The sequence below is a fragment of the Zychaea mexicana genome (assembly GCF_025766255.1).
Source record: "Zychaea mexicana strain RSA 1403 chromosome Unknown BDB00scaffold_35, whole genome shotgun sequence".
NCBI classification, from domain to species: domain Eukaryota; kingdom Fungi; phylum Mucoromycota; class Mucoromycetes; order Mucorales; family Lichtheimiaceae; genus Zychaea; species Zychaea mexicana.
Window position 1 is genome coordinate 171771 of NW_026516698.1, and position 24806 is coordinate 196576.

General features: G+C 43.5%; 7 protein-coding genes across 7 annotated transcripts; 3 read left to right on the forward strand and 4 right to left on the reverse strand.

The window, feature by feature from the left end:
• Positions 1-413: 413 nt before the first annotated feature.
• BDB00DRAFT_763477 (uncharacterized protein) lies at positions 414-689 on the forward strand (the record flags this gene model as incomplete). Its single annotated transcript, XM_053119404.1, has 1 exon — positions 414-689. A coding segment is annotated over one exon (276 nt), but the record flags the coding sequence as incomplete, so codon positions are not given.
• A 2412-nt stretch (positions 690-3101) lies between these two features.
• Positions 3102-8167, forward strand: BDB00DRAFT_883062 (uncharacterized protein; the record flags this gene model as incomplete). The annotated part of the gene is made up of 17 exons (XM_053128202.1): positions 3102-3313; positions 3721-3887; positions 3993-4188; positions 4273-4484; positions 4576-4688; positions 4779-4887; positions 4973-5187; positions 5270-5364; positions 5474-5530; positions 5599-5837; positions 5951-6286; positions 6358-6526; positions 6586-6694; positions 6776-6885; positions 6960-7728; positions 7823-7958; positions 8037-8167. 17 exons carry the CDS (start codon positions 3102-3104, stop codon positions 8165-8167), a joined length of 3375 nt encoding a protein of 1124 aa, XP_052979824.1.
• A 148-nt stretch (positions 8168-8315) lies between these two features.
• BDB00DRAFT_822524 (Pantoate-beta-alanine ligase) lies at positions 8316-9885 on the reverse strand. The gene is made up of 4 exons (XM_053123472.1): positions 9545-9885; positions 8995-9452; positions 8878-8914; positions 8316-8787 (listed from the first exon to the last, which is right to left on the reverse strand). Exons 1-4 carry the CDS (start codon positions 9552-9554, stop codon positions 8363-8365), a joined length of 930 nt encoding a protein of 309 aa, XP_052979825.1. The 5' UTR covers positions 9555-9885; the 3' UTR covers positions 8316-8362.
• A 3029-nt stretch (positions 9886-12914) lies between these two features.
• On the forward strand, positions 12915-15676 carry BDB00DRAFT_928883 (uncharacterized protein; the record flags this gene model as incomplete). Its single annotated transcript, XM_053128943.1, has 7 exons — positions 12915-12921; positions 13042-13063; positions 13196-13217; positions 13292-13313; positions 13384-13405; positions 13476-13568; positions 14636-15676. The coding sequence occupies 7 exons, from the start codon at positions 12915-12917 to the stop codon at positions 15246-15248; spliced, it is 801 nt and encodes a 266-aa protein (XP_052979826.1). The 3' UTR covers positions 15249-15676.
• A 415-nt stretch (positions 15677-16091) lies between these two features.
• On the reverse strand, positions 16092-16596 carry BDB00DRAFT_822539 (uncharacterized protein; the record flags this gene model as incomplete). Its single annotated transcript, XM_053123473.1, is given in 3 exon segments — positions 16092-16318; positions 16458-16533; positions 16544-16596. The coding sequence occupies 3 exon segments, from the start codon at positions 16577-16579 to the stop codon at positions 16092-16094; spliced, it is 339 nt and encodes a 112-aa protein (XP_052979827.1). The 5' UTR covers positions 16580-16596.
• On the reverse strand, positions 16353-16857 carry BDB00DRAFT_822541 (uncharacterized protein). Its single transcript, XM_053123474.1, has 2 exons — positions 16470-16857; positions 16353-16408 (listed from the first exon to the last, which is right to left on the reverse strand). Exon 1 carries the CDS (start codon positions 16845-16847, stop codon positions 16674-16676), a length of 174 nt encoding a protein of 57 aa, XP_052979828.1. The 5' UTR covers positions 16848-16857; the 3' UTR covers positions 16353-16408; positions 16470-16673.
• A 2237-nt stretch (positions 16858-19094) lies between these two features.
• Positions 19095-20469, reverse strand: BDB00DRAFT_822542 (RlpA-like double-psi beta-barrel-protein domain-containing protein-containing protein). The gene is made up of 4 exons (XM_053123475.1): positions 19643-20469; positions 19528-19556; positions 19360-19432; positions 19095-19257 (listed from the first exon to the last, which is right to left on the reverse strand). The coding sequence occupies exons 1-4, from the start codon at positions 20364-20366 to the stop codon at positions 19148-19150; spliced, it is 936 nt and encodes a 311-aa protein (XP_052979829.1). The 5' UTR covers positions 20367-20469; the 3' UTR covers positions 19095-19147.
• Between the last annotated feature and the right edge of the window lie 4337 nt (positions 20470-24806).

Sequence of the window (24806 nt, forward strand, 5' to 3'; positions counted from 1 at the left end):
CCGAAACCGCTGGGGATGCTCTTAGGCAAAAGTTTGTCAGCTATAAAACTGGCCATGGATCATGCAGCAAAGATTCAATCAGACGACATCGGTTTAGCGCTCGATAATGCCAAAGCCTACGATATGCTGAACATGGATTACCTGGCTCGCTGCTTGTACGCTGGGGCTTTCCGTCATCGATCATCAACAGCATCCTCAATTTGTTCTGCTCCACATCCCTAAAGACCAAACGGCGCACTGTCACCAGCTATTCATCAGTAGCGTGGAGTTCGACAATAAGGATCCGCTATCCCCAGTACTCTTCAACTTGGCTTTAGAACCTCTGCTATGTACAACGTATTCTACATGACTCATCCATCCATGGCTATATTCTTGAATCACCGTTGCCACCTTCGCCGCTAGAAGATTTTCGCCTCAAAATACTTGCCTATGCAGACATTGTTTTTCTCCATAACTCTGACGACCTCCAGCGAGCTACGACGCATTTTGACACATACTCCCCGCAAGGTCAACTTCCAGAAACCCACGCAAGCGCCTTGTCTGGTAATCCGTCTCCAGATTGGCAACAAGAACACGCATCATATGGTATCACCTCCTGGTATGACAGAACAGCAGCTGGGGCACTTTATTTCTGCGCTACCTATTGCACTCAGCGATCGATCAGCGCGACGCTTTTCTCGGTCCGTTAATCACCAAAAATACAATCAGCCTGTAAAAGATATCTCGACAATTTTTATTTATTGACAGGGAAGGAAAGCAACTATAATTTACAAAGGTTTAAAAAAGAAGGAAGGTGAGATGGAGGGAAATATAGTACACAAGAATCGGGTTGAGCACTCCAGCGATTCCCTATGGAAGAAGTAAACATCAGGCAGATGAATGAGTGATGTCCTGTGCGCAAAGGGAATGATGATAGATCATTCTATATTTCAAGCATGCTTATGCGATCGTATACTATGAAGCTGACAGCCAACGTTTGTCGGATGCTATGTTTCTTATGATGTGTCATCAACATTATAATCATCATCACTTACCCATTATCATCCGCTTGTTTTGTTCTTGTACATTTGCCACCGACTCCTGTACTAGCATTATGTTCACGTTCAGGACCATCCTCGCCATCACTATTTTCGTATCTATCCGCCTCTTGGTCGTCTTACTCAATACCATCACAGGTCTCACTATGTTTAGCTTCGTCGCCATAAGCTCATTAACCATTGTTTTCTTCCTCTTTTAATTTACTCTTTGAAAACAAGTTTTTGTCCGGGGTGCCTGAGCTATTTCATTCGCCAACATTTGATCGTAGGATCGCTTTATCCTCACCTCTTTTTCTATAAAAATGGTTTATCAAATTTACAACGTTTGCTAATGCAAATGATTTCTACACGGTCACAAACCTAGTCAACAGTAAATAACTATAACTTGGTACTTCAAAAACCATGCATAAATTTTGTTGCTATGTGCAAAGCTTTGACCAGCTAGCTTTTTCTTTGTTAATTTCTTTTCACTTTCGACCTTGGCGTCCTTGACTGTCTGCGTGTGCCAAAAGTGAATACCTGACTGGCTTTATTAACAGTGCTATGTAGCTGCATAGGAAAAGAAACTCGCGACATCGAAGGAGCCAGCCATATGGTGCGCTAAAATTAGCGTTCGAGCGAACGAAGCCGGTTGGGGATTGTTTGCTTTGACCGCGAGCTGAGGTGGTGTGCTATCAATGCTGAAGTGTCCACATGCATGAGAGAATGCCTTAAAGATTGAATACTTTCTCTTGTAACTCTTTGAGCGTGTCTTAACTGCAGTAACATCTTTAAAAGCACCATTTCAGTAAGTGTGAATATGAGTACTATGGGGTATGGGGATGGGATTAAGCAGTAACTATGTATTTTACATATCAGCGCATTGCTTTGTTTCTGGTAAAATAATGTCAAGAGAAGTTGTGGTCGATGGTGGCGATGATTATTCGTGGATGAGACACTACAGGCTTTGACATTATATACCTTTCCAAGCAGAGTTCAGCTAAGGTAAAAAAAGGAAAGGGCGGATTCTTTTGCGTAGCAGGTTACAGCCATTCTCGATTCAGCGTTAAGTTTTACTATTTCCCACTATAGTTCATACTACTCTTTATGATACTGGTTTCACACTTTGCCGTTATACATAGATAAAATATATTGCTTGCATCGTTCGGCCTGATCGGAAAGCGAGCTCAGTTGTATGGAAGATTGTTACAGTATGCTGACGATTATGAAACTTACCGGGGCGATAGGTATTACTTTCTACTGTAGTTACCAACAGGAACAAAATTCTTTTGTAAAATTATAGTAATAAAGTGGCGTATCGAAAGCTGCACAGGAGCAAAACGAAAATGACTAACTCAGCGGTTGGAGTGTTTAATGCGACCCACAGCATTTCACGGGCAGAAAAGCAAATATGGTGGTAGCTTCTTAAGACTAGTCAGAATGCCACGAGCCAAGTGTGAGAGTTGACAATGCTACTCCTGTGGCTATTCGAGAGCAAGCTCGAAATTTTTATCATTGCTTAAGCCTATGAAGATGATGATGAAACATTAAAGGCATTGGGGGAAGCAAAGAATAAGGTGATGACAATTATCAATAATGTATTGGCCCTGGAACCTTACGATGAGGTGGTGACGATGATAAGCACTGCATCCAAGCTATTTGTCGCGTCAGTAAGTACTAGGTTGCGCGTATATTTGTATTTCACTAGTGTGTAAGGGAGTCCTGCGTGAAAAAGAGTAAGTATACCTCTGCTAAAGAGAACAGCGGACTCGGAAATGGGGCTAGCGCCAGCAGGACACTGACCAGCATTTTGCTACGCACGCATAACCAGAGAGAAACTCAAAAGCGCATTCTACTCTTTTCTCACTCCAAACCTTCTTACTTTTGAGTATTGCCACTTGCCTTCACTCTCACTGTAATATCTTTTCGTTCTTCGCTTCTCCCCCCCCTTTCCCCTACTAACAACAAGTAAAGCCTTTCAAAACGTTCTTCAACAACCTTTTTCCCAAACGCAATCCCTTTCGTTCTGCTGCTTCCTCCGATTCCTTCTCTGTCGTCACTCCTCCAGCAGCCGACTTGTCTGATATGACAATTCATGAAACTCGAGCAACGCCCTCTCCTCCCAGTACGGCGCCTTCTCCCAATGACACGACAGAGTCCAATGCGAGCGACTCATCCGAGATGGAACCTGAGGCTGAAAGCAAAGTGAAAACAGACCTTCAACCCACTTTGGCTGCTCCTAACCCCACTCGCGCATCAGTATCCGACAGCGACAGCGTCAAGACACGAGATGTCAAGTGCAATGTTATGGACCGTAAGTTTTTTTTTCTCTTCTTTAATACAACGTTCCTTTATCTGTAGTCTTTTTGAGCAATATATGTGGAAAAGGCGATCGCGCGTGGTTGTATATTGAATATTGTGTACTTGTTATAGACGAATCGGCCATTAGCCACCTGCTTCCAGAGATTGGCGACCTTGAAACAGAAGATATACAGGCATTTTACTGGCATATCAAGGACTGGAAAGGCTTAGACGCACGCTGCCATGGACCTGTTTTTAAGGCTGGTGGATACCCCTGGTATGTTTACTGTTGTCGTACACACGTATACACACACACATGCCTTTTCTCTCATAGCTACACACAATACAACGCAGAATGGAAGGCAAAGAAGCTGAGCTTGTTTAAAACATTTTGTGTATGTAGGCGAGTTCTTATGTTCCCAAAAGGAAACAACCAAAGCGAAGCAGTATCAATCTACCTTGAAATTGCTGATCCAAGCGGCCACGGTCTTCCAGACGACTGGCACGTCTGTGCACAGTTCACACTTGCTTTGTCTCATCCTGACGATCCGACCAATTATTACTCTAGCAGTAAGTGCATGTTTTGCTGCTTCTTTCATGCAAGATTTGGATAGGTCCTTTTTCCTTTTGGATATTTAGTTAACTCAAACGCGTGGGTTGATTTTGTATAAATAGCTGCCACGCACCGATTTATGGGGGATGAGATTGATTGGGGCTTTACTCGATTTTATGAATTGAAGCTATTGAACGCCCAGTATCCTCGCAATAATACTGGAAAGGGTCCGTTTATTGTCAATAACCAAGCCATCATTTCGGTATTTGTACGTGTTGTCAAGGACGAGACGGGCGTGCTCTGGCATAATTTCACAAAGTAAGCATCATCAAACAACGTGAGCCTACCCTATATGATATGATGGAGGACATGCTATTGATCCCTTTTTCTATTAAAAACCAGTTATGATTCGCGTAAAGAGACGGGATACGTCGGAATCAAAAACCAAGGCGCAACTTGCTACATGAACTCACTCTTGCAGTCCCTGTATTGCACAAACAGTTTCCGACGTGCTGTCTATCAAATCCCAACGGATAGCGACAAACCTACAGATAGCGTATCGTTGGCTTTACAGCGTTGCTTTTACAATCTTCAATACTCGGATCTCCCAATCGGTAAGTTGGCGATTTCCTCCATTGATGAGGACAAAGAGACGAATTATAGCAGTAACACTGGACATCATGACTAACATCTTCTGATGTGTAGGCACAACTGAGCTAACAAAATCGTTTGGATGGGATTCGCTTGAAGCGTTCCGACAACATGATGTCCAAGAATTCAATCGAGTGCTGCAGGATCGACTAGAGGAGAAGATGAAGGTAACTGATTTTATTTTTGAAACTCACTTTTAAAATTTAAACATGCATGATTTGATATTTATAATGAATTGCGCTTTCAATGATGTATAGGGAACACCGGCAGACGGTGCCATTTCCAAGCTTTTCCGGGGAAAGATGAAAAGCTACATCAAGTGCGTCAACGTAGAATATGAATCTTCACGTGTTGAGGATTATTACGGTCAGGAGATTACAATAGCAATGATGTGATGTGGTGATATTGTGGACTTATCGAGTAACTTTTTTCCATCCGTCGATCTATACAGATATTCAACTTAATGTCAAGGGGTGCAAGAATCTGGACGAATCATTCAAGGACTATGTTACCGTAGAAACTTTGGAAGGAGAAAACAAGTACATGGCTGAAGGACATGGTCTTCAAGATGCGCACAAGGGTGTTATTTTCGATAGTTTTCCGCCCGTGCTCCACTTGCAATTGAAGCGTTTCGAATATGATTTCATGCGAGATACCATGGTTAAGGTAAAAAAAAACAGAGGAGAGAGATGAGGGACTGTGCGTGTAGATGCATTGCTAACGTGTACCACTGAACGTATGTCTATAGATCAACGATCGGCACGAGTTCCCCGAAGAAATTAATTTGGATGCTTATTGCTCAAACACAGATCCAAAAGATCCAAACGACTATGAATTACACGGGTATGTTGATTGGAAGGGACGGTGCCCTGAATGGTAGATCTTTTGTTTCTTTACGTGGACTCTGCTCTTACCAATATGGATATTTTGATTTTAGTGTCCTTGTGCATAGTGGTGATATGCACGGCCATTACTTTGCATTGATCAAACCCGAAAAGGACGGGAAATGGTAAGAGAGAAAACAACAAGGAGAACTCTTGACGGTCATATCTCGTACTAAACAAGCTTTTCCTACAGGCTCCGCTTTGATGATGACCGTGTGACACCTGTTACTAGAAAAGAAGTGTTTGAAGAAAACTTCGGTGACGAGAACGTCAATGGCAATGGTACTGCACCTTTTCTTAGTGGGGTCCGCAACAATAGCGCGCGCTTGTTAAAACGTTTCACCAACGCGTACATGTTGGTCTATGTTCGGAAAAGCAAGCTTGACGAAGTACTTGGTGCAGTTATCGATGACAACATACCTCCACATCTGAGTGCGTATAAGAATAAAAGGCTCGGGTAGAGGAGGTCAGGGAAAGGGATACAAGAAGAAAAAGAAATATGCACGAAATGATGGTAATAATTATTAACCAACATTTCCATGTAGAAAGGCGTGTCAGCGAGGAGCGGGCTGCTTTGGAGAAACGCCGAAGAGATCGAGAGGAGATGCATTTGCATGTAAAAGTAGCCGTGGTGACCGACAAGTCATTTCTGGAACGCCAAGAATTCGATCTCGCCATGTTTGACGATAAAAATCTTGAAGTGACACCAGGTGTGCATGTGTTTAAAGTACCAAAGACCGAAAAAATTGTCAATCTCAAGCAAGAGCTTGCTGAACACTTCAAGCTACACAATGAGAAGCACAGACTTTGGTCTATCGTGCAGCGAACCAACAAGACTGTACGGGTAGAACAGCCACTCACACCGAGCGAGGAGAAGCAGAGTAAGTTTGTACAAAGATATCTGTTGTCGGAAAGCATACCAATTTACCACTGCTGTGTCCCTCTATATTAGGTGTTGAAAAGCTCCGGGCACAGTCTTGCGTGACATCCCATCAGAATGGTTTTGCGAAACTTTATCTGGAGATCCCTGACGTACCGCTCACGGGCAAGTTTCCCAGCGTCAAGTCTGACACATCCATGGTGTTTCTGAAATACTTTGACGTCAAGCAACAAAAGATGATGTAGGTTCATAGCGCATATCGCTGTTATGGTAGAGCACGAGCTAACTAGAATCTTGTAGTGGCATGGGTCACTTGTACATCAAGGCTCACGACAAGGTTGGTGAAATCATACCAGCTTTGCTCGATCGTGCTAAGCTCCCGAAGGATACACAGCTGTCATTGTACGAGGTACGTAGAGTTTAATCTTTGTTGCATTTATAGGTAGCTTATGTGCATTCACTTACACTGCCTTGATCCAATGTACTTTAGGAAGTAAAACCGACTATGATTGAGTTTATGAATCCGAAGCATACATTCCACAACGCTGAAATCCAAAATGGCGACATCATATGCTTCCAGATTGCTGTCAAGGAAGAAGAGTATGTCCTCTTTCTGTGGGTATTTTCTGAGCGATGAACCATTCTTCTGACAATGGCGGTGTTTTTCTATATAGAGCGGACAATATATATGCACGTAATGAAGTAGCAACGGTGCGCGAGTACTACAGCACAATCTTTAACCGTGTCCTTGTTGAATTCAAGCCGAGGACAGACAAGCAAGGTCAAGAAGTGAGTCTGAAACTCGACCGTCGCGCTACCTACGGCACTGTAGCCAAAGATCTCGCCAAAGCACTGAATGCCGATTATCAAAAGCTGATGTTTACAACTGCCCACTCTGTCACCAGACAACCGAAAGATGCTTTGGCGTTCTCCAACAAGATGAGTCTAGAAAGTATGGTGTCGTCGATGCCGCCAGCACAAGAATATGCCTACGCAGTCAGCATTGAATCGGTTCCAGCTCCTATACTCTACTATGATATCTTGGACGTCAACCTATCGGATTTCGAAAGCAAAGAGTCAGTCGACGTAACTTTACTCCATCCAACGTTACGTGATGATACAGCGCTTACAGTTCTTGTTCCGCGAAGAGCCGTTGCAAGCGACCTTGCAGAGGCAATTCTGGCCAAGAGTCAACTGGAGGACGTCTCTTCCGACCAGATACGCGTGTTCGGCGTAGCAAGCGGAAAGATTACGCTGATTGCTCACCAGAATCAAACAGTTGCTGAACTGGGTTTTACACCTAAATCGACGATTTATGCTGAAGTGATTCCCGACGATGAAGCGTCCATGGATCCGGAGGCAGATCGTCTAATAGAAGTTGTTAGCTATCACAAAGATCCGTCAAGGCTTCATGGCATCCCGTTCTTATTTGTAGCTAAAAAGGTAACTTTAACTTTTTGCTTCAGTTTTTCTTGTTTCGTGGGGTTTGTACTAATCAAACTCTCTCTCTCCCTATCCCACCACGTCCACCCAACAGGATGAATTATTTGCAGATACCAAAAAGAGACTACAACAACGCTTGGGTATCGGCGACAAGGAATGGCAAAAAGTGAAATGTACTATCATCCGCCAACATCGCTCGTCGAACCCTGAAGTTGAGCAAATTGATAAAGGTGGGAGCATATATCAGATGTGCGCGTGGATCTTTCATGCGTATAGCTTAAACTAATTCAACGATGGTTCTGTATCAGATGACTATTGTTTGGTCAAGAATGGCAACATAGGTCCCAACGATGTACTTGGATTGGACCGTGTGGATAAGACATCGCGATCAAGCCGATTTGGAAGCATTCTTGAACGCGGTATCTTCATTCGCGGCTAGAGTTGCTGTAAAAAAAAGTTTCGTCTATATCTATTTACCCGTCCCTTGTCTTTATTCCCTCCTTTCCCTCCCTCTTGTCTTCTTCTCATTTCTTTTCCATCTCTTTCAAACTAACACAAATGCAACAAAATCACTCAGACTTTCTATCTATCAAAACGTATATATTGCTTATCCCATGGTATTCATTTTTGCTATCTACAAGTTTACATTAACCATCAAGTTGTCTATAAGTCTGGTCTTGCCCACATACACGGCACCACTCATGATGCATCCGTCCGCGATATCGCCCTTCACCTCATTGAGATCCTTTGGCGACGCAATGCTGATATAATCCAGTTTGATTTCACATTCTGCCTGAGCTTCCTGTTGTGTCCTGTTCACCAATTCAGTAGCAGCCGCTATCAAAGTAGGCGCGTGCTTTGTCGATTTTTCGTACATTTCCTCCATTAGCTTTAATGCATTGTACAACACCAGCGCGTACTTGCGTTGGATAGGTGTCAAATAAGTGTTTCTTGAGGACATGGCAAGGCCGTCTGACTCACGGACGGTAGAACAAATGTTCATTTTGACGTTAAAGTGCAAGTCGTGGATCATCCGCTGGATCACAACGCATTGTTGAGCTAAAAAATTACATTCATCACTACAGTCAGTAAAAAAAATTGATACCAAGCATGGATGCTGCCTCTATTGCTCTATTGAAAAAAACGTACCATCCTTTTGACCAAAGAACACTTGCTCAGGTTCGACCTAACAGCAATGACATGCGAGTAAGCTTAGCTAAAGAAAATTACTGTTCATGCGCTTATAAAGTTGCCATGATCACATACGATGTTTAAAAACTTGCTGACGACAGTTGCCACGCCACGGAAAAAGTGAGGCCGAGTAGTTCCCTCCAACTGATGAGAAAAGCCCTTGACCTCAACAAACGCACCGACTTGCTTGGATACTTCGGGTTCAATGCCAGACGGATACATTTCCGCGACCTGTGGTACCAAAACTGCAGCCTTGTCCAAATGTTGTGCCAGGGCATCCAAGTCTGCTTGTAAAGTGCGTGGATATGTACCCAAATCTTCGTTTGGCGAGAACTGTGCTGGATTGACAAAAATTGTCAGTGCCACGTGATCACATGCAGCCTTGGCTTTAGATACCAGCGACAAATGTCCACGATGAAGTGCACCCATGGTTGGTACATAGCCTAGCGTCTGGCGATCAAGGAGGATTTGTCGTCGCCATTGACGGAAGTTTTTAATCGAGTTGAACACTTGAATGCCAGGTGGGATCCGAACTGAAAATCACCAGGTATTAGCTTGTCGCCTATTTTTCAAGATAAAAGCGCCCTTGTTGGCCATCAAGATTCAAATTGTTACTGTTACTTACGGCCATTCATGATCTGTAAGAACGGTTGATTTTACTTTGTGAAACAAGAGACGGACAGGTGCAGTTGTGATCGAGTCAATTCAAGCCAATCGGTTAAACATTGTCGCGGGGCTAATTATGGGCAATCCATGCCAAATTAAAAAAGTTCCTCATATTCACAGTTTCTTTACTCTGTTCATTATACTTATGGCATAAAATTGACTTGCACAAGGCTTATATGGTGCAACAAGTTTATAACCGACATAAACGATGCAGTTTTTTGAGGTTCCATAAATACCTTTGTATGCATGGCCAGCTTAAAAAAACAAACCTGTAATAATGATTTTTAGGTACTTTCTGTACAGTTGTTATACGCTCACGTTGTCACTTGTCTCAGTAAAAAAAAGTTATGGGCGCTCAAAGTCTGCCACTTTTGGCTGGGGCAGGTGAAATTGAATTGGTAGGCAGCATAGTCGGTATAAAGTGTATCCGTGACATACAGCATGAAACGCGCTAAATCCATCTTCACCCCTTTCTTGATTACATATTTGACGGTTTGAAGAAGAACTTACCCATAGCTTTAGGTAACGCATCTCCACCCAGTAATACTCCCACGAAGATTAGAAGATACTTTAGAGGATGTATGCGCTGCATTGAGTCTTATAGTAAGGGTATGAATGTGTGGGCAGCAGACGAAGAGGTGTGCAACTTCACCACAAGAGTTTCTACATCTCATCATCGGTGCCTTAGCGTAGTAGATGAATAAGTCCCAAACTAAATGCTTACTATAAAAGGAATCAGGATTCCAAATTCTCAAATTGAAATGATTCTCGATTTTGTTGGTTATAAACTTTCTGCACCATATCAGTTATGGTAATTCGCCAGCAAACAGCCACATTGGATAGTTTTTGATACCGCATGAAAACCTGACGCCCCACCTGAACCATCTCTGGCGCAACCAAGTGAGCCTTCTTTAAATGATGAGTGATCCAGTCGCAAGCGCCGTGCAGTCAAAGCCTCGTATCATATTGATGTTGCTGCTGTTAGATGGCGCAGAAAATGTTCGCGCGTATGAACATTTAGTAGAAGAACCTATCGGGTGCATCATTATGAAACTGCAGCAAGGTAACGTTATCATTGCTCACACGCAGTCTGCATACTGTATAGCATTATGTATAACCAGTGTGGTTTCTAATATGTAGGATTTTATTTGTCTCCACTTATCTAGTGATGCCTCGTAGCACGGTACAGTAGCAGTCCCTCGCTAAAAGCGCAGCTCATCAACCAGCAGCAAGACATTGACTATGCATGCATACTATCGTCCGTAGAACGCCATGAAAAAAATTATAGATATGAATTATAGCATTATCATGATGCAGCATGTAACAAGGCTTCTCTTATTAGATATACGTAACACAGAAACGATAGCTGTGTGTAGTAAACCACACGACTTTTGATTCGATACGGACAACTTATCCCACTTCACCGTCTTATTAATTACTATAATGCGATTAGAGAGAACAACGTACACTGATGAGCTGATATAGACAATACATAATCACTACCATATCAATATCAGTAATCCGTCAAACATCGATCACAAATGAGAATAAATCAGAACTAACCGTTGTATTCACAATATTCTATTCTCGTAATTAGTCGACACTTCCTTTCGATCCAAATACCTGGGTTGACCAAATTATCACCTGTCGAAAAGCATGAATAACACACGAAGGTGGCACTGCATCAAGGAACACACTGTTTAAGGCGAAAATAACTCCTTTCACTCGGAAGACAATATCCATCATCATGGCATCCAAACTCCACCTTCCTCATCTTCTTCATCTTGGAAATATTCAATATCCGGCATGTCTGCGATCCGTCCATTAGTTTATCCCCACCAAAGTCTATCACAACAGACAGAATAGACGTGTTCAGGTCAGTGAGCGTACGTGTCAATGTAAAATAGCTTACTTTTTGGGATTTTGTTAATGCTACCAGGGGTGCATCAAAATGCTCTCATAAGGAGTAGTGGCTGTGTCGTTATCGTCCAAGTTATGATACCTATACTCTTTGGTGTTCATAGTATCGTATGATGATCATCGTAAGAAAAGAAGAGAAGAAGAACAACGCGCTTTCTGCATCCTGCTTCCTTTTCGTAGCTGCTCTGATCTGCACAAAGCATCTCAACGAAATTTTCCTTTTCCGGTTCACTCCACCCATGATTTCTTTACCACTCACAGTGAACATCCTTCTTTATGAGGCTTGCTTAACAACGCTGCATAAGAAACCTGCTCATTGCCATGGCATTCAGTAGTCATGACAATCCACGTTCCCGAAAGCCGCTTGTTGCCAGGACAAGCATGTCAAAACACATTTTATTTTATTCGCGTCACCCATTTTGACCAATTCCGAGCGAAATGGCGGCTGCTCTTGCGAAGCGATTCGCAGCGCTTTTTTCACACAACCGCAACCAGCGCAATGGGCAGACTCGTAGCAACACGCACATACTCAACCCTTGTTTTTTCGAGGCTCTGAGGCCAAGTTACGATGTTTTTTGCGCAGGGTCTCCATTGTACTTTGCTGTCATGCTCGGCTTCTTCATGCGCACACCTTCCGTGCTGGCCGTGAATAAAGTTGGGGGTGGGGGGTTGGATGGGGGGATGGAACCAAAGTTGGGGGACGTCACTCGTCCGAGCGAAAACACTACGCTGTATACGCTTATGGAGGTGTGGTTTTAGACTGCTTGTCGTCTTTAGTCTCGCATTGAGCTCGCTCGGTGGTCAGCTTAACGAACGATAATCGTAAGCTGGCAAGCGTGGTGGATGCAGAGAAAGGGATTCTTTTTAAGAAAAACAGCGTCGATCGTATATCCTATCTGTCTGCTTTTCCCAGGGTGCGCGTGAAGTATGATACATGCGAAAAAAGCAAACCAGATTGGCTCGGAACGTATCCTCCGAACTAACTTTTTTTCCTTTCCATTATTTTCGCGAACTGAACTACGTGATGTGCATTGGAATAATAAAACTTTTTTCCTTTCCATTATTTTCGCGAACTGAACTACGCGAACACAGAAAGTAAAAAAAAAAAAAGATAAAAAACAGTGCCAAAGTGTGATAATGCGCGTTGTGATCGTGTTACTGTCGTCTGTCATTGTTGTGCGCTTTGTTGAGCACGGAGCTTATCTTTGCCTATTTTAGTTTTTTGTACGCAAAAAAAAAAGATACAGGAAAGGAAAAAAAAGCAAGCATCCCTTCAGAATCTCATTGGGCCCAGACCAGCGTTCTTTTTGGAAATGAACTTTGCCCATAAAAAGACACCCATTTTCCGCAGCGTGTTGCTTCCTCGCTTTTTCTTTCACTTTTCACTTTTCACTTTTTCACGATCACATATGGTAAGTTCCTCTCTTTTTTTCTCTCTTTTTTCTATGGATGTGTGGGGAGGGAGGGGGGCTAACGCGGGTTTTGTAGGTCGTGTGTGGGTGGGTGTGTGTGTGGGTGGTGGTGCTTGTTTTATAGGCACGGGCGACGAAGGCGTAAGGTAAGTGGGTGAAGGTAAGTGGGTGTGTGGGTGGGTGGTGGTGCTTGTTTTGTAGGCACGGGCGACGATGGTGTAAGGTAAGTGGTTGAAGGTAAGTGGGTGTGTGGGTGGGTGGTGGTGCTTGATTTGTAGGCATGGGCGACGGAGGCGTAAGGTAAGTGGTTGAAGGTAAGTGGTTGAAGGTAAGTGTGTGTGTTGGTGGGTGGGTGGGTGGTGCTTGTTTTGTAGGCACAGGCGACGAAGGTGAAAGGTAGGTGGTTGAAGGTAAGTGGGTGTGTGTGTGTGTGTGGGTGTGTGGGTGGGTGGTGCTTGTTTTGTAGGCACAGGCGACGAAGGTGAAAGGTAGGTGGTTGAAGGTAAGTGTGTGTGTGTGTGTGTGTGGGTGGGTGGGTGGGTGGTACTTGTTTTGTAGGCACTCGCGATTGGTGAGACCGGACTGGGCATCTCAATACCAATCGACCTTCCGTGATCCACAAAGCGACCAAGACAAGACCCTAGCTTTGTGGTGAGAGGGTTACGGGAGCAGATGTCGATGCACCTTCCAGTGGTTGCTCCTGTCAGTACCTGCTCAAGAGCAGGGAAGCTAAGACATCGACACCCTATTATTGATTAGTAGTATCATGTATCAAATAAAAAATGCTTCTCGTTCGCTGAACTTATTTGTGCGTGTTTTATACAGTATTGTTGTAAGACTTCTTCATATATGCGAGCGAGACTCGTCATTCTCGCTCCTAATTGCACAATAAAGACATTTGCATTGAGCAACATAGTTGCCATTCGAGATCGTTGCTAAAGTGACATTGATTTTGTCATGAACAATGCTGTGATTCGGGAATAAAGGAGTCGACATTCAGAATGAGGCAGCCAACACCGGCCCAGGTCTGTTTGTTAAAGGCTATTATCAAATAGAAGGGCTGTAAACCAGATCCTCCTTCTCCTACCGTTACCGAGCTTCACCACTTTGTCCTTGTCGTTTTTTTTTCATACACTTTTCTTTGGCGCACATGTACTGCACGGTCATCTATTTTTGCATCCTTACTTCTTGGTGAATATAACTTCTTTTCATGTGAGCTTCTTGTTACAATATCAGTAATTTTTATTTTTTACAACGTCAACCATTCCCGGCACCTGCCATTTACTTTTTCTCTGGGAACTTGTTACTGAAACCCTGTCTGTGCGCCTTGTGGCCTGACGGGTGCAGGTATCTTCCTATTCAAAAACAGGCGGCGACACCGTCGGGGCACGCCCTGCATGATACCGGTGAAACATATTTCGTAGGACACTCAATACACGTGGACCACATACGCCTTCTTCTTGACCGCTTGACCATGTCTCTTCTTCTGCACATGTTTTTTTCTTCCTTACCCTTTGCTTTCTCACATGTTTTTGACTGACGAATCACAGGCCAAGTGACGTGTTTTTAAGCTCGGGGGTTGAATCCACAAAAAAAAAACAAATACGCCCACATTATTCAGGCCATTTCCCTCAACACATTCTTTGCCTGATACAGCAGATACTGGCAATACACAAATTTTATGCAGATCATCGGCTACTTCTGTTCTCCCCAGACAGCCGCAAACAAAACAAGTACGAATCAGCCTCTCCTGTTACCTTGGTGCTACGGGCCATTGACGCACTGGACCTCTCCTGGGATGATATCCACACTCTCACCCCAGCAACAGCACTACAGATACCATTATCAGTGATAATTCGACCGTCACCAACCAACCTACCACCGAAAAGGCCGGGATTCAAGAAGTGTGCTGTAAACGATTTCTTTATATTTGATGATACCCTAGGCCATCTACGTCTTAGGGATCGCCACAAAGGCGAGTTTATTAAACACCCCACACTCTTAAATCAGCTTCGAAACGACATTACTCAATTCAGATTCTTTCTGCGCCCTTTCTTTGCTCGCCTATGTCTTCCCAGGGACCATCCAGCTGGAGGCCACGACATTACCTTCCAGCCACTAGCCCTCGCCATCAAGCACCATCAGGGCATCAAGACTTGGCAAACCAAAAAATACCGAAAATACTTGGCACCCACAACCACAGGCACTACCATCCACGCGAAAAACTGGATACGGTTTTGGGCCACACCAATGGACCGCCGCTGCCCGCAACATTCTTTACCGCATATACCATTCTACGATCCCAACAGCAGAAAGACTCTTCAACATTAACCAATCTTTTATGCCTTCGGCCTTATGCCGGATCTGCCAATCTCACACTGACACTTTACCTCACTTTCTAATACTCTGCCCCAAAAAATATGAAGTCTGGCAACATGTATGGAATCATCTATGCCACCAGGACCCCCGGCCCTCCGCGTTCCTTCATTTTATCACTACTGGCGATCCCCCATACTCTTCCTTCACACACAAACAGCTTCTTTCTATTATTGCTTATACCTTATTAGCCTTATGGAGAGGTCATTGGGACCTCATTTTCAATAACTCCCCTTTTCTTTCGGCTAAAATTGCGTCGATCGCAATCAATGCCATTCAGAAATATGTCTGTTAATCCATACACATGTAATTATTTCTTCTTTTTACAACTCCGAGGCCGCTGTTCTTCCCTCTACTTTTGTACGGCTTACAGCAATAAATTTATCTTCTGAGGTTCAAACCTCCATACAAAAAAAAAAAAAAAAATTCTTTTTCCTTCACTCCCTTGGCTCTTCCCTTGGATCTGGTCTTCCCCTGCCTCGCTCTGGCTCTTCCCTTGGTCCTGGTCTTGCCTCTGTCGGTCCTGGTCTCAGCCTTTTTCCCGTGGTTCCCCTGGCTGCCTACAACTGGTCCCTGCTTGGGGCTCTTTAGTCTGGCGTTCAACGGTGTTGGTCGCAACCGGTCTTCAGGCGAGATCTGAGGACGGAGAAATCCTTCTCTGTTTTTGCCATGGAAACATGGTAGCGTACTTTCGGTTGGATGCCTTGTCTGCTGGTCTGCCATGACGGCTGGTCTGCCATGGCGGGGTTCGCAATGAGGAGCCAGGTGCCTCTGTAGATCGCGTTGGACTCTCGGCAATCAACTCTCTGGCAATCGACTCTCGGCATTTGACTCTCGACAATCGACGCTCGGCATTCGACTCTCGGCATTCGACTCTCGGCGATCAACTCTCTGGCATTCGACTCTCGGCATTCGACTCTCGGCAATCGACACTCGGCAATCAGCTCCCAGCTTCAGTGTTCGGCTCCCAGCATCCGAGTATCCAGTAAGCAGCTCCTCCAGCATTCGACAACAGCAGCAAATGGCTGTTTTTTTGGGTGTTTCGAGAGTCAATTCTTTCCCCTACCCCCACCCCTTCCCTTTCCTCTTCCCCCACCCCTTCCCTTTCCTCTTCCCTTTCCTCTTCCCTTCCGTCCTTCCCTCCCTTCCTTCCCTTCCGTCTACCCTTCCATCTTCCTTCCGTCCTTCCCTTCCCCCTTCCCCACTCACAGGCAATCCACAACCGATTGCTTGCACTTGACTCTCGAAACGTAGCGTACGTCATGGTTCCCACTCGTTTGTACCATGATGGCTGGGTTTGTGGTTGATTGACCCAGCCAAATAATTGGGAGACTGGGACTCCCAGGCCGAGGCATTGGTGGCTTTCTTTTCCTCCCCCTTTTACATACTTCTTCTGTTTCTTCTTGCTTTCTTCATGCTTTTTGTATAGCCTGCAGGTTGTGCGAACTGCTTGTTGAGGTCACTTTGTAAAATCGCGTTCTTATTATTTGTCTTTATTGTCCACTGATTGTGTTCTTTTAATAAAATTTGTACTCTTCGACTATTGATATTCATAACGATAACTTTTGTCTTTTATAAAATGTTTCTTTACTCTAATATTACAATGAATTAAAACCTGCTCTTTTACTTTATGTCCTGCTCAAACTCATTTACAATTTCTTTCCTTGTGAAGATATTTGCGTGTCGCTTCACCTTGCAATATCCATTTTCTTTCTGACTGTGTTCAATCGTCTTCGCCGCTTCATTTGACAGTTAGGAAAGAACTCGTGTTTTGGCGTGCTATGTCCTTGTTCTTATACAATGCTGACAATGTCAAATGGCTCACATTAGACTCGTAATTACTTTTACTTTGCAATGATTTGATCGATTCTAAACATAATAGCTAGGCAACTGGTTGACGCAAACATTATGCACAGACCATGTAATATAGTAGGGGGTTTCAAACTCGTGGCCAGCTGGCCAAATTCCGCTAGATAGAACCGAATTTCGCCAGCTGGGGAAACCCGTTGCGTAGCAATATCAGTACTGGGCACATCAGAAAATTTATGTAGAGAAAGTTTGTCTTGCAACAGCAGGAGCTCTCTTGGACTTGGTGGAGCAAGTTGATCATGTTGTGTTCTTAAACTGTCTTTCTCACGTATAGAATCAGCATAACACGCACTCTACAAGCTAGATCTAGTTGCCTTTTATACCGACTACTATAATACATATAATCATTAATAGAATTGTATTAAAATACGTTTCAGCGGCTTTCCATCAAATGCTAAATTCACGTCGATCCGCCCATTGAATTAGGCGATTGTGTGAGATTGAGCTGCCTTTGAGTAGCGCCAGCAAACGGATCCACTTCCCTAGTAGCGAAAGCGAACGGTGTATTCGACTGGAGAGGATTACCTCTGGGACATGGGACTTCACTGTCTGTTCATAAAGAAATATAAAAGTTGACACATGCAGAAAATAATAAAGAAATGAGTGACACACATATATAGAGAGCGGTAAACAGCGAGAGGAATGGGTGCAGTCAAAGAGAACGAGTGGTAGTTGAAGTAGAAGGCGAAGCAAAGAAAAAGCTGCGGCAAAGAAGGCACGGGAAGGGTGGATGGTGGAAGCATAATGCTTCCAAACAAAAAGAGCTGGCGGTGCGGTTTGAAAAGGAGGACAAGAGGAGCCGAAGCAGAGGAAGATGACAAGGAGACGAATGGGGACGAAGCAGCATTCAGAAAACTTATAAAGCCAGTCGTGAAAAGCATTTAAATTGTGTGTTTTTCCCAGCCGCTATTTTTCTATCAATAAAGAAGACGCTGGATGCTTACTGGGGAACATCTCATCTTTTCTTTCTCACGAGTACCAGCAGGCCTATTAGCTTCTCGCTGATGACAGGTTGGTTACTTGACTTATCGTTCTTTTTGTTGCTACTATTGATGGAATGCGTGGGATCAAAGCACATCATACATCTTTGCTTCCAGTGTTGTGCTTGTATTCTAAGTGAATGGGCCCTAGCTGAACGCTGGATGAAAGCTCGACAATGCCATGTTGTACGCAGCAGCATGTCATAAGAGGACTACAGCAAAAATGAGATAGCACAACACTATCATAACCGTAAACATCAATGTTCCGGAAGTAATGTGGTGGATTAGCAGATGCTTTGATCCGCATACCTTGATTACTATGTATCAAGCAATACTTGTTACATGATGCTTCTATAAATACTATGCTCCAAGAAAAGAAATTATGATGGGTCGATAGCTGCACTCTTAATCCGAACATGCTGTTTATAAGCGTCTAATATAGTTACTGTTGAATCGTATTCATAATATTGTCACAAGGCAGACATCTGTAGGCTTGAGGTGCCATCTAAAAAAAGAGCTTAGGCTTAAAATCATATTGCACTTGGCATAAAGGAACAATAAATACAAGCAGGTTTATAGGGTCTTACTGTCATCCATCTATATCGTGATGCTGACTTGTAATTTTGTTCATTTGCATAAACTGTTACGTCAAGTTTTATCCGGATCACAAAAGAAGCAGCTAATGAGGTACTGCCTCTACACCATTGATACAGCAATAGTTTCTCTGTTTTTACAACTTTATGGTTGCGTGTCTTATGCATGCCATCTGAACCCTGGAATAACCGTTATAAATTACATGTAGCTTAAATTATGGTTAATAATTCCTATATATCATATCCCTCTAAATGGTATTCTTCGTCAAAGCGGGGTGTAAGCGATATGGAAAGTAGTCGAGGATATCGCGCACCCACACAATATATGTAGAGCAACCAATAGTAGTATGTAGTATGTAGTATGTAGTACGTAGTGTAAATGATGAATTTGAGATGCGTATGATTTTATTATTTATAGAAAATGCCATTTGACTTTGAGAATACCAGTGTCAAACTCACCGAGTTTTTTGAATGCAGCAGGTGATAAGTCTAAATGTCCACTGTCACAGGGCGGGCATGCATCTGTGAGAGTAATAGAGTTAATAGGTATTTTTGATAATCAATATAGGCTGATATTCTTCTTCTGCCATGATTATATTAGCAATTGAGGATAGTTATAATTACCTTTAACTGTAACGGTGATGGAATTTCCTCTAGGGCCTGTAATACGCACTTTCTCGTCACAGTACTTGCTCACCTATTTGGTATATTACCATTATTGACAGAATGTATACATTTAGCATATGAAACAGCAAAAAAAAAATACAGATATAGTGTACAACGATGACTTACCGCATTCATGTTACCGTACCAATCGGGGCCTACGTTTGTTACATGTTCATAAATTTAGCACTTTTGTATTTGCAAATCAACAATAAGAAATGCAATAGAAAGACAAAAGCTTTACCGAGCGCAACGATCATGTCGTCATCATCATTCCAATCTCCACAAGCACCTTGGTTGGGCGTGAAGAAGGTCACTTGGCCACTAATCCAATCAGCACTGCCTCTATCGTCGTCGTTGTCGTCATCCGGCTTCTCGGTCGGCGTGGGCTTGTGGGTTGTCGTGGTAGTAGTTGTATGGCGGAGTGTCGTTGTCGTTGTAGTGGTTTTTAGCGCATGTGTCGTAGTGGTAGTCGGAACCGGTGTATCTGTAGGGCTATTCGAGTTGTTACAATTGATCTCGGTCGTATTTGTCAAGGGGATAGTCAAATCCACATCGCGCTGCTTGTAGATAATCTGCGACCAACCGGGAACGTCGAGGTCACACACTTTGCCGCGGTGCAACTTGTTATCATAATCGCGAATTCGTGTTATCTTCTTCGTATAAGCACGGATAAAGCTACCAGGCCGGCTGGTAACATTGGCAGCAAAGCATGCCTCGTTGGAGTCTGCAGAAATGCCTTGCAATGTAATATGGGTTTCATTGGCACGCAGTGTGGCTTGACGAATGGTAGAAGTACAATTTATGGCTACTTCAGTGACATTGAGCGTGGGTGCCAACGTCGTGATATTGTACTCGCTTGATGGAGACCAGAGCTTATAGGGGGCTCGGAGATAATCGATCATGGCAGCCTTTGCCGCTGAAGCGATCAAACTGACTAGAAGGAGTGAGAGGAAAAGAGATCGCATTGTAACCAAACAATGGAACTGTAAGAGGAAAAAATGAATAGGAAAGGGCTTGCGTTAGCAAGAAGGAAAGGTTTGAAGGGAAAAGTTTGAAGGAAGTGAAAAGAAGAGGTGAGTAATTACCCTTGTTAGCCGCACCCCAATGTATTATATGTGTGTGGCGTGTGTGCCCCAAATCATATTTCTTGTGCTAGAGTTCAGTCAGTGTGAGGACACGAAGAAGTTGAGAAACAGAGAGAGTCGGGTTCCCTTTTTGTGCGACATGCCTGGAAAGGTCCTTGACGAGCGGTTCATAGGGACCGCTGAAATTTCCCTGGCATCTGCCTCGGGTAAATATAGTGCCGGAGTAAATTCCCTGGCATCCTTCGGGAAAAATGATTACCCGGGGATACCTATACCACCATGCACCAATTTTTTTTGCCTTTGTTTTTGTTTGTTATAATTATTTTCATCCTTGTTCCTATTACTACTTTCTCGTACACGAAATGAACAGTGACATTACCACTGATATTTTTCCTGGTGGAGCACCGATCAACCCCATTACCGGTGATGCATTTCGTCTTCGTAATCGCGGCAACACTGGTCATCCACAGATTCGTTCAATTGCGGAAGGCACGTTTGACGAGGAAAGCACTTACGAGTGTACTGATTGTTACCAGGCCAAACCAGGACGCCTGTTCAGAGGTGCAATAAAGCCTTTTAGGACTTGCTCCCCTTGCCGCTTTGAGCGAACGCCTCTAGAAATCGTTGCTTTGGACGATATGCTGCAGTTGGATGAGTTGCATGAGGTTTACCCTGCTCATGCAGATACTGACGGAAGCGAGGTATGTGTAGCTTTGTAATAGACCAATTGTATCCTTTAGATAAGTAACCAATATTGTTGCAGATTTATGCATTTCATGGTTATATCTGTATTGAACCGTATATGGAGGCGATGGATCCAGCTGATTTAGTTGAAAGGATATTGGAGGAAGTGCACCGATGCGACCAATACACATATCTTATTAAAAATATTGGAGATCCAGAGCTCTCGACAAACATTTCCTTCGGAGCATATTGTCACAGATCCCAGGAGATACAACAACAGACAGCCGAACATCTCCTTGTACGCATGAATCATAGGCTTCCAGCTTTTGAATGCTATGGTCGCGTAAAAGGCACTATTAAAAAGGAGCTCGGCTATATCGAACTTAACATTCGACATCCGATTACTCACGATCGAGTGGATTCAGATCGAGAAACAAGACGAAATGCTGTACCTATGGTTGTAAGACAATATATAACCGAGCGAGCAACAGAACGGGGTATCGATGCGTCGACTTTGTACGAGGCAGTAAAAACAAGGTATCCTGACATGACGCGGAGCCTCACGACCATGCAGGTATATTACTGGTGGTCGGTAGGATTCCAGTCAATGTACCGCTTGCATGACGACCAAATGATATCAACTCGCCTGCTTCTTCGAAGATACAACAACATTGGTTTTGTGGAGGTATGTGATATGATAATTACTAACCATCAACCTTCTCTTTGCTTTAAAAGCTAGAGACAGATAGAATCAAACGTAGCATATAGAATCTTATACACTTAAATAAATATTAGATGTTTTGGAGACGAGATGATCATGCTGTTGCTGTTGGATTTATCACTCCATTTTTTGAAAAGTTGGCATCATGCCAATACGTTGAAGAGTATTACATCGATTCGACGTTCAAAACCAATCGTGCGGGCTGCGAGTTGTTTGGCATCGTAGCAATGACCAATGGCGTTGGATATCCCATTGGGTATCTGGTCTATACTTCGTTCGAAGGAGCACCAGAACTCACAAGAACCAACACATTGGCAGCATTCTTACGAAGACTAAAAGACTTCGGGCTAAATCCTGGTTTCGTGTTTTCCGACAAAGACAGATCTCAGATCAATGCCGTTCAGCAAGTCTTTGGCGAGAGTTATTTACGACTCTGCATCTGGCATATTGCCAAGAGCATAAGCCAAAAGTTAGGCGAGAATAAATCCACAAGTATTCCAACATACAATCTCCTAGCAGCAAGAACCGAGTTTGGCTTTATTGGTGACGACTTCACCCCATCAATTGGCGGTCGTAGAGGTGTCATATGCAGAAAAGAAGATCGAGATGCTATCATCGATCTCGTAAGAAAGCACTACAACAGACACCCATTGATACCTAATGGTAGTATCCTATACTTACATATTACTAGCGGATTAAACCTGTCGCTGCTTAAGTTCACGCTCTTGCTTAAATGTTATCGCTCTACATTTGTTGTAGGTAATCAATACGAAACTGCCAATGAAATCCACCAGAGTGCTGCCAGAGAGGTTTACGAATACTGCCGCGCCAGGCGATTAATTGACGCTTGGATATATATGTACAAGCATTGGTATACATACAACCAATGGCGTTTGTGGGCGCGTAGCGTTGTTCCAAATCGGATTCCGTATGGCAGAGCCAACAACTTTATCGAAGCACACTGGAAGGTTCTTAAATGTAACTACCTGTACAGACATCCTCGTGCTCGCTTGGATATGCTTGTATACGTTATTTGCGACAAGTACTTTCCAAAAGTAAAAGACAAATTCAATAGCTTGACGGTTGCTGGTAACGAGCCCACCAAATGGGCGTACAACTTTGTTAAACACTGGAATAAGGCGTATCGTACACCAGAGAACATACAGGCAGATCGACTGTACTTACCTTCTATTGAAAATTGGACCTGTGGCTGCCCGGCTTACCTACAAAACCGGTATCTAATCTGCAAGCATCTAGTCCAGCGTTCTAATTACCGACGACTTGCAGCTAGAACATATTTCATCTTGCGACAAACCAGTGTTCCGTTTATTTCGTTTAGACCGGTATATATATATATATATTAAGAAATCGTAGTGTGCTGTAATTTTTTATGTAGAATGATAAATAACTCTTTACTGCTTTTAGTACACCAACAACGTTTTTAGAGACTTGGGATTCGCTAACGACAACGACAATGACAACAGCGATACCACAAATGCCAGCATCATCCACACTACAACTCCTGCTGCTGCTACTATCACTACTATCACCACGACCTCGACCCGCACCTCTGCTACTGCTAATCGCAATATTGCTCCTGTTACTCCTCCTCCTTCCCGACAAAGCATCATCTTTATCAGTGATGATGAATCAACAACAGAAAGCGACCTCCTTTCTCTTCAAACTGCAGTTCTTCCAGATAGGGAGCAAGAATCGCGCAACTTTGAAATAGAGATGCAACGGAGCCGGGAGCGTCGACGACGACTGGTGTTACAACTAGAAGAAGACAGGCGTTTTGATGAAGTTGCTGATTTATACAGAGCTAGCATAAACGAACAGCAACGCAACCGGTTCAATCAGCAACTATCAGGTGGCCACATCGACGAATACCTCAGTGATGTAGCCCAATTACGCCGCAGACGCACGTTGCCCACCACTTACCGCGAAACAAATGCTAACACGCGGCATGCATAACTATGGTTTCCATCTTTTTTTCCGTATACAATCCCACTTTCCATGATCTCTTTCTTAAACCTTTTATTATAGAATATTCTGCTTTTTTCAATTTCTTGTCAAACTTTTCTTAACTTTATTCATCTCTTTTTCTCACCTATATAAAATACCTGTTTTTAAAAAAAACGCGAAAAAAGGTGCATGGTAGTATAGGTATCCCCGGGTAATCATTTTTCCCAAAGGATGCCAGGGAATTTACTCCGGCACTATATTTACCCGAGGCAGATGCCAGGGAAATTTCAGCGGTCCCTATGGCACCTCACTTCACTTTTTGCTAGGGCGGGTGTCGCGTTATTATGGTTTCTTATTATTCAAGTATGCCTCCTCCTGACAAAAGACAAAAACGCGGAAAAGAGCAAGAAAAATCTTCCAAAAGATGGCCGTTTTTAGCAATTAGCTCCACATTGTTTGAAGCACTTCATCCAGACTGTCAAGCGCTATTTCTGTTTGATCAATTGAGCAACCATAATGCTTATGCAGCAAGTGCGAAACTTGTAAGCCGTTTTGGCCGGAAAAATAAAGTCCTCAATGGTATTGAAGAACGCGTCATTTTGCCTGGCTAGTACGTCGGTCCAGAGGAAAATGAACTTACCCAGAGCTTTTACACCCTTGAGATCAAGAAACAGAAGACAAGAAGTGGTGTGAAAGAAGAACGCATTTGGAACCTTGAAGGGCATCAGAACCTATTTGGAAGAGCGTAGCTTGGGACGTTGGAAGGTCTTTGAGGCAATGCTGATCGCACTTGTTGCCCTTACCATATATTAGAGGCATTTGCAGTGTCTCGGTGCACAACACCGCCAAATGGGCTGAAGCCAATTTTGAGAAAGAGGTACTATCGTTTATGAGGCAACTTTTATCTAGGATATAAACATACTCTTGTTGGCTTTTTAGGTTCCTGCGTC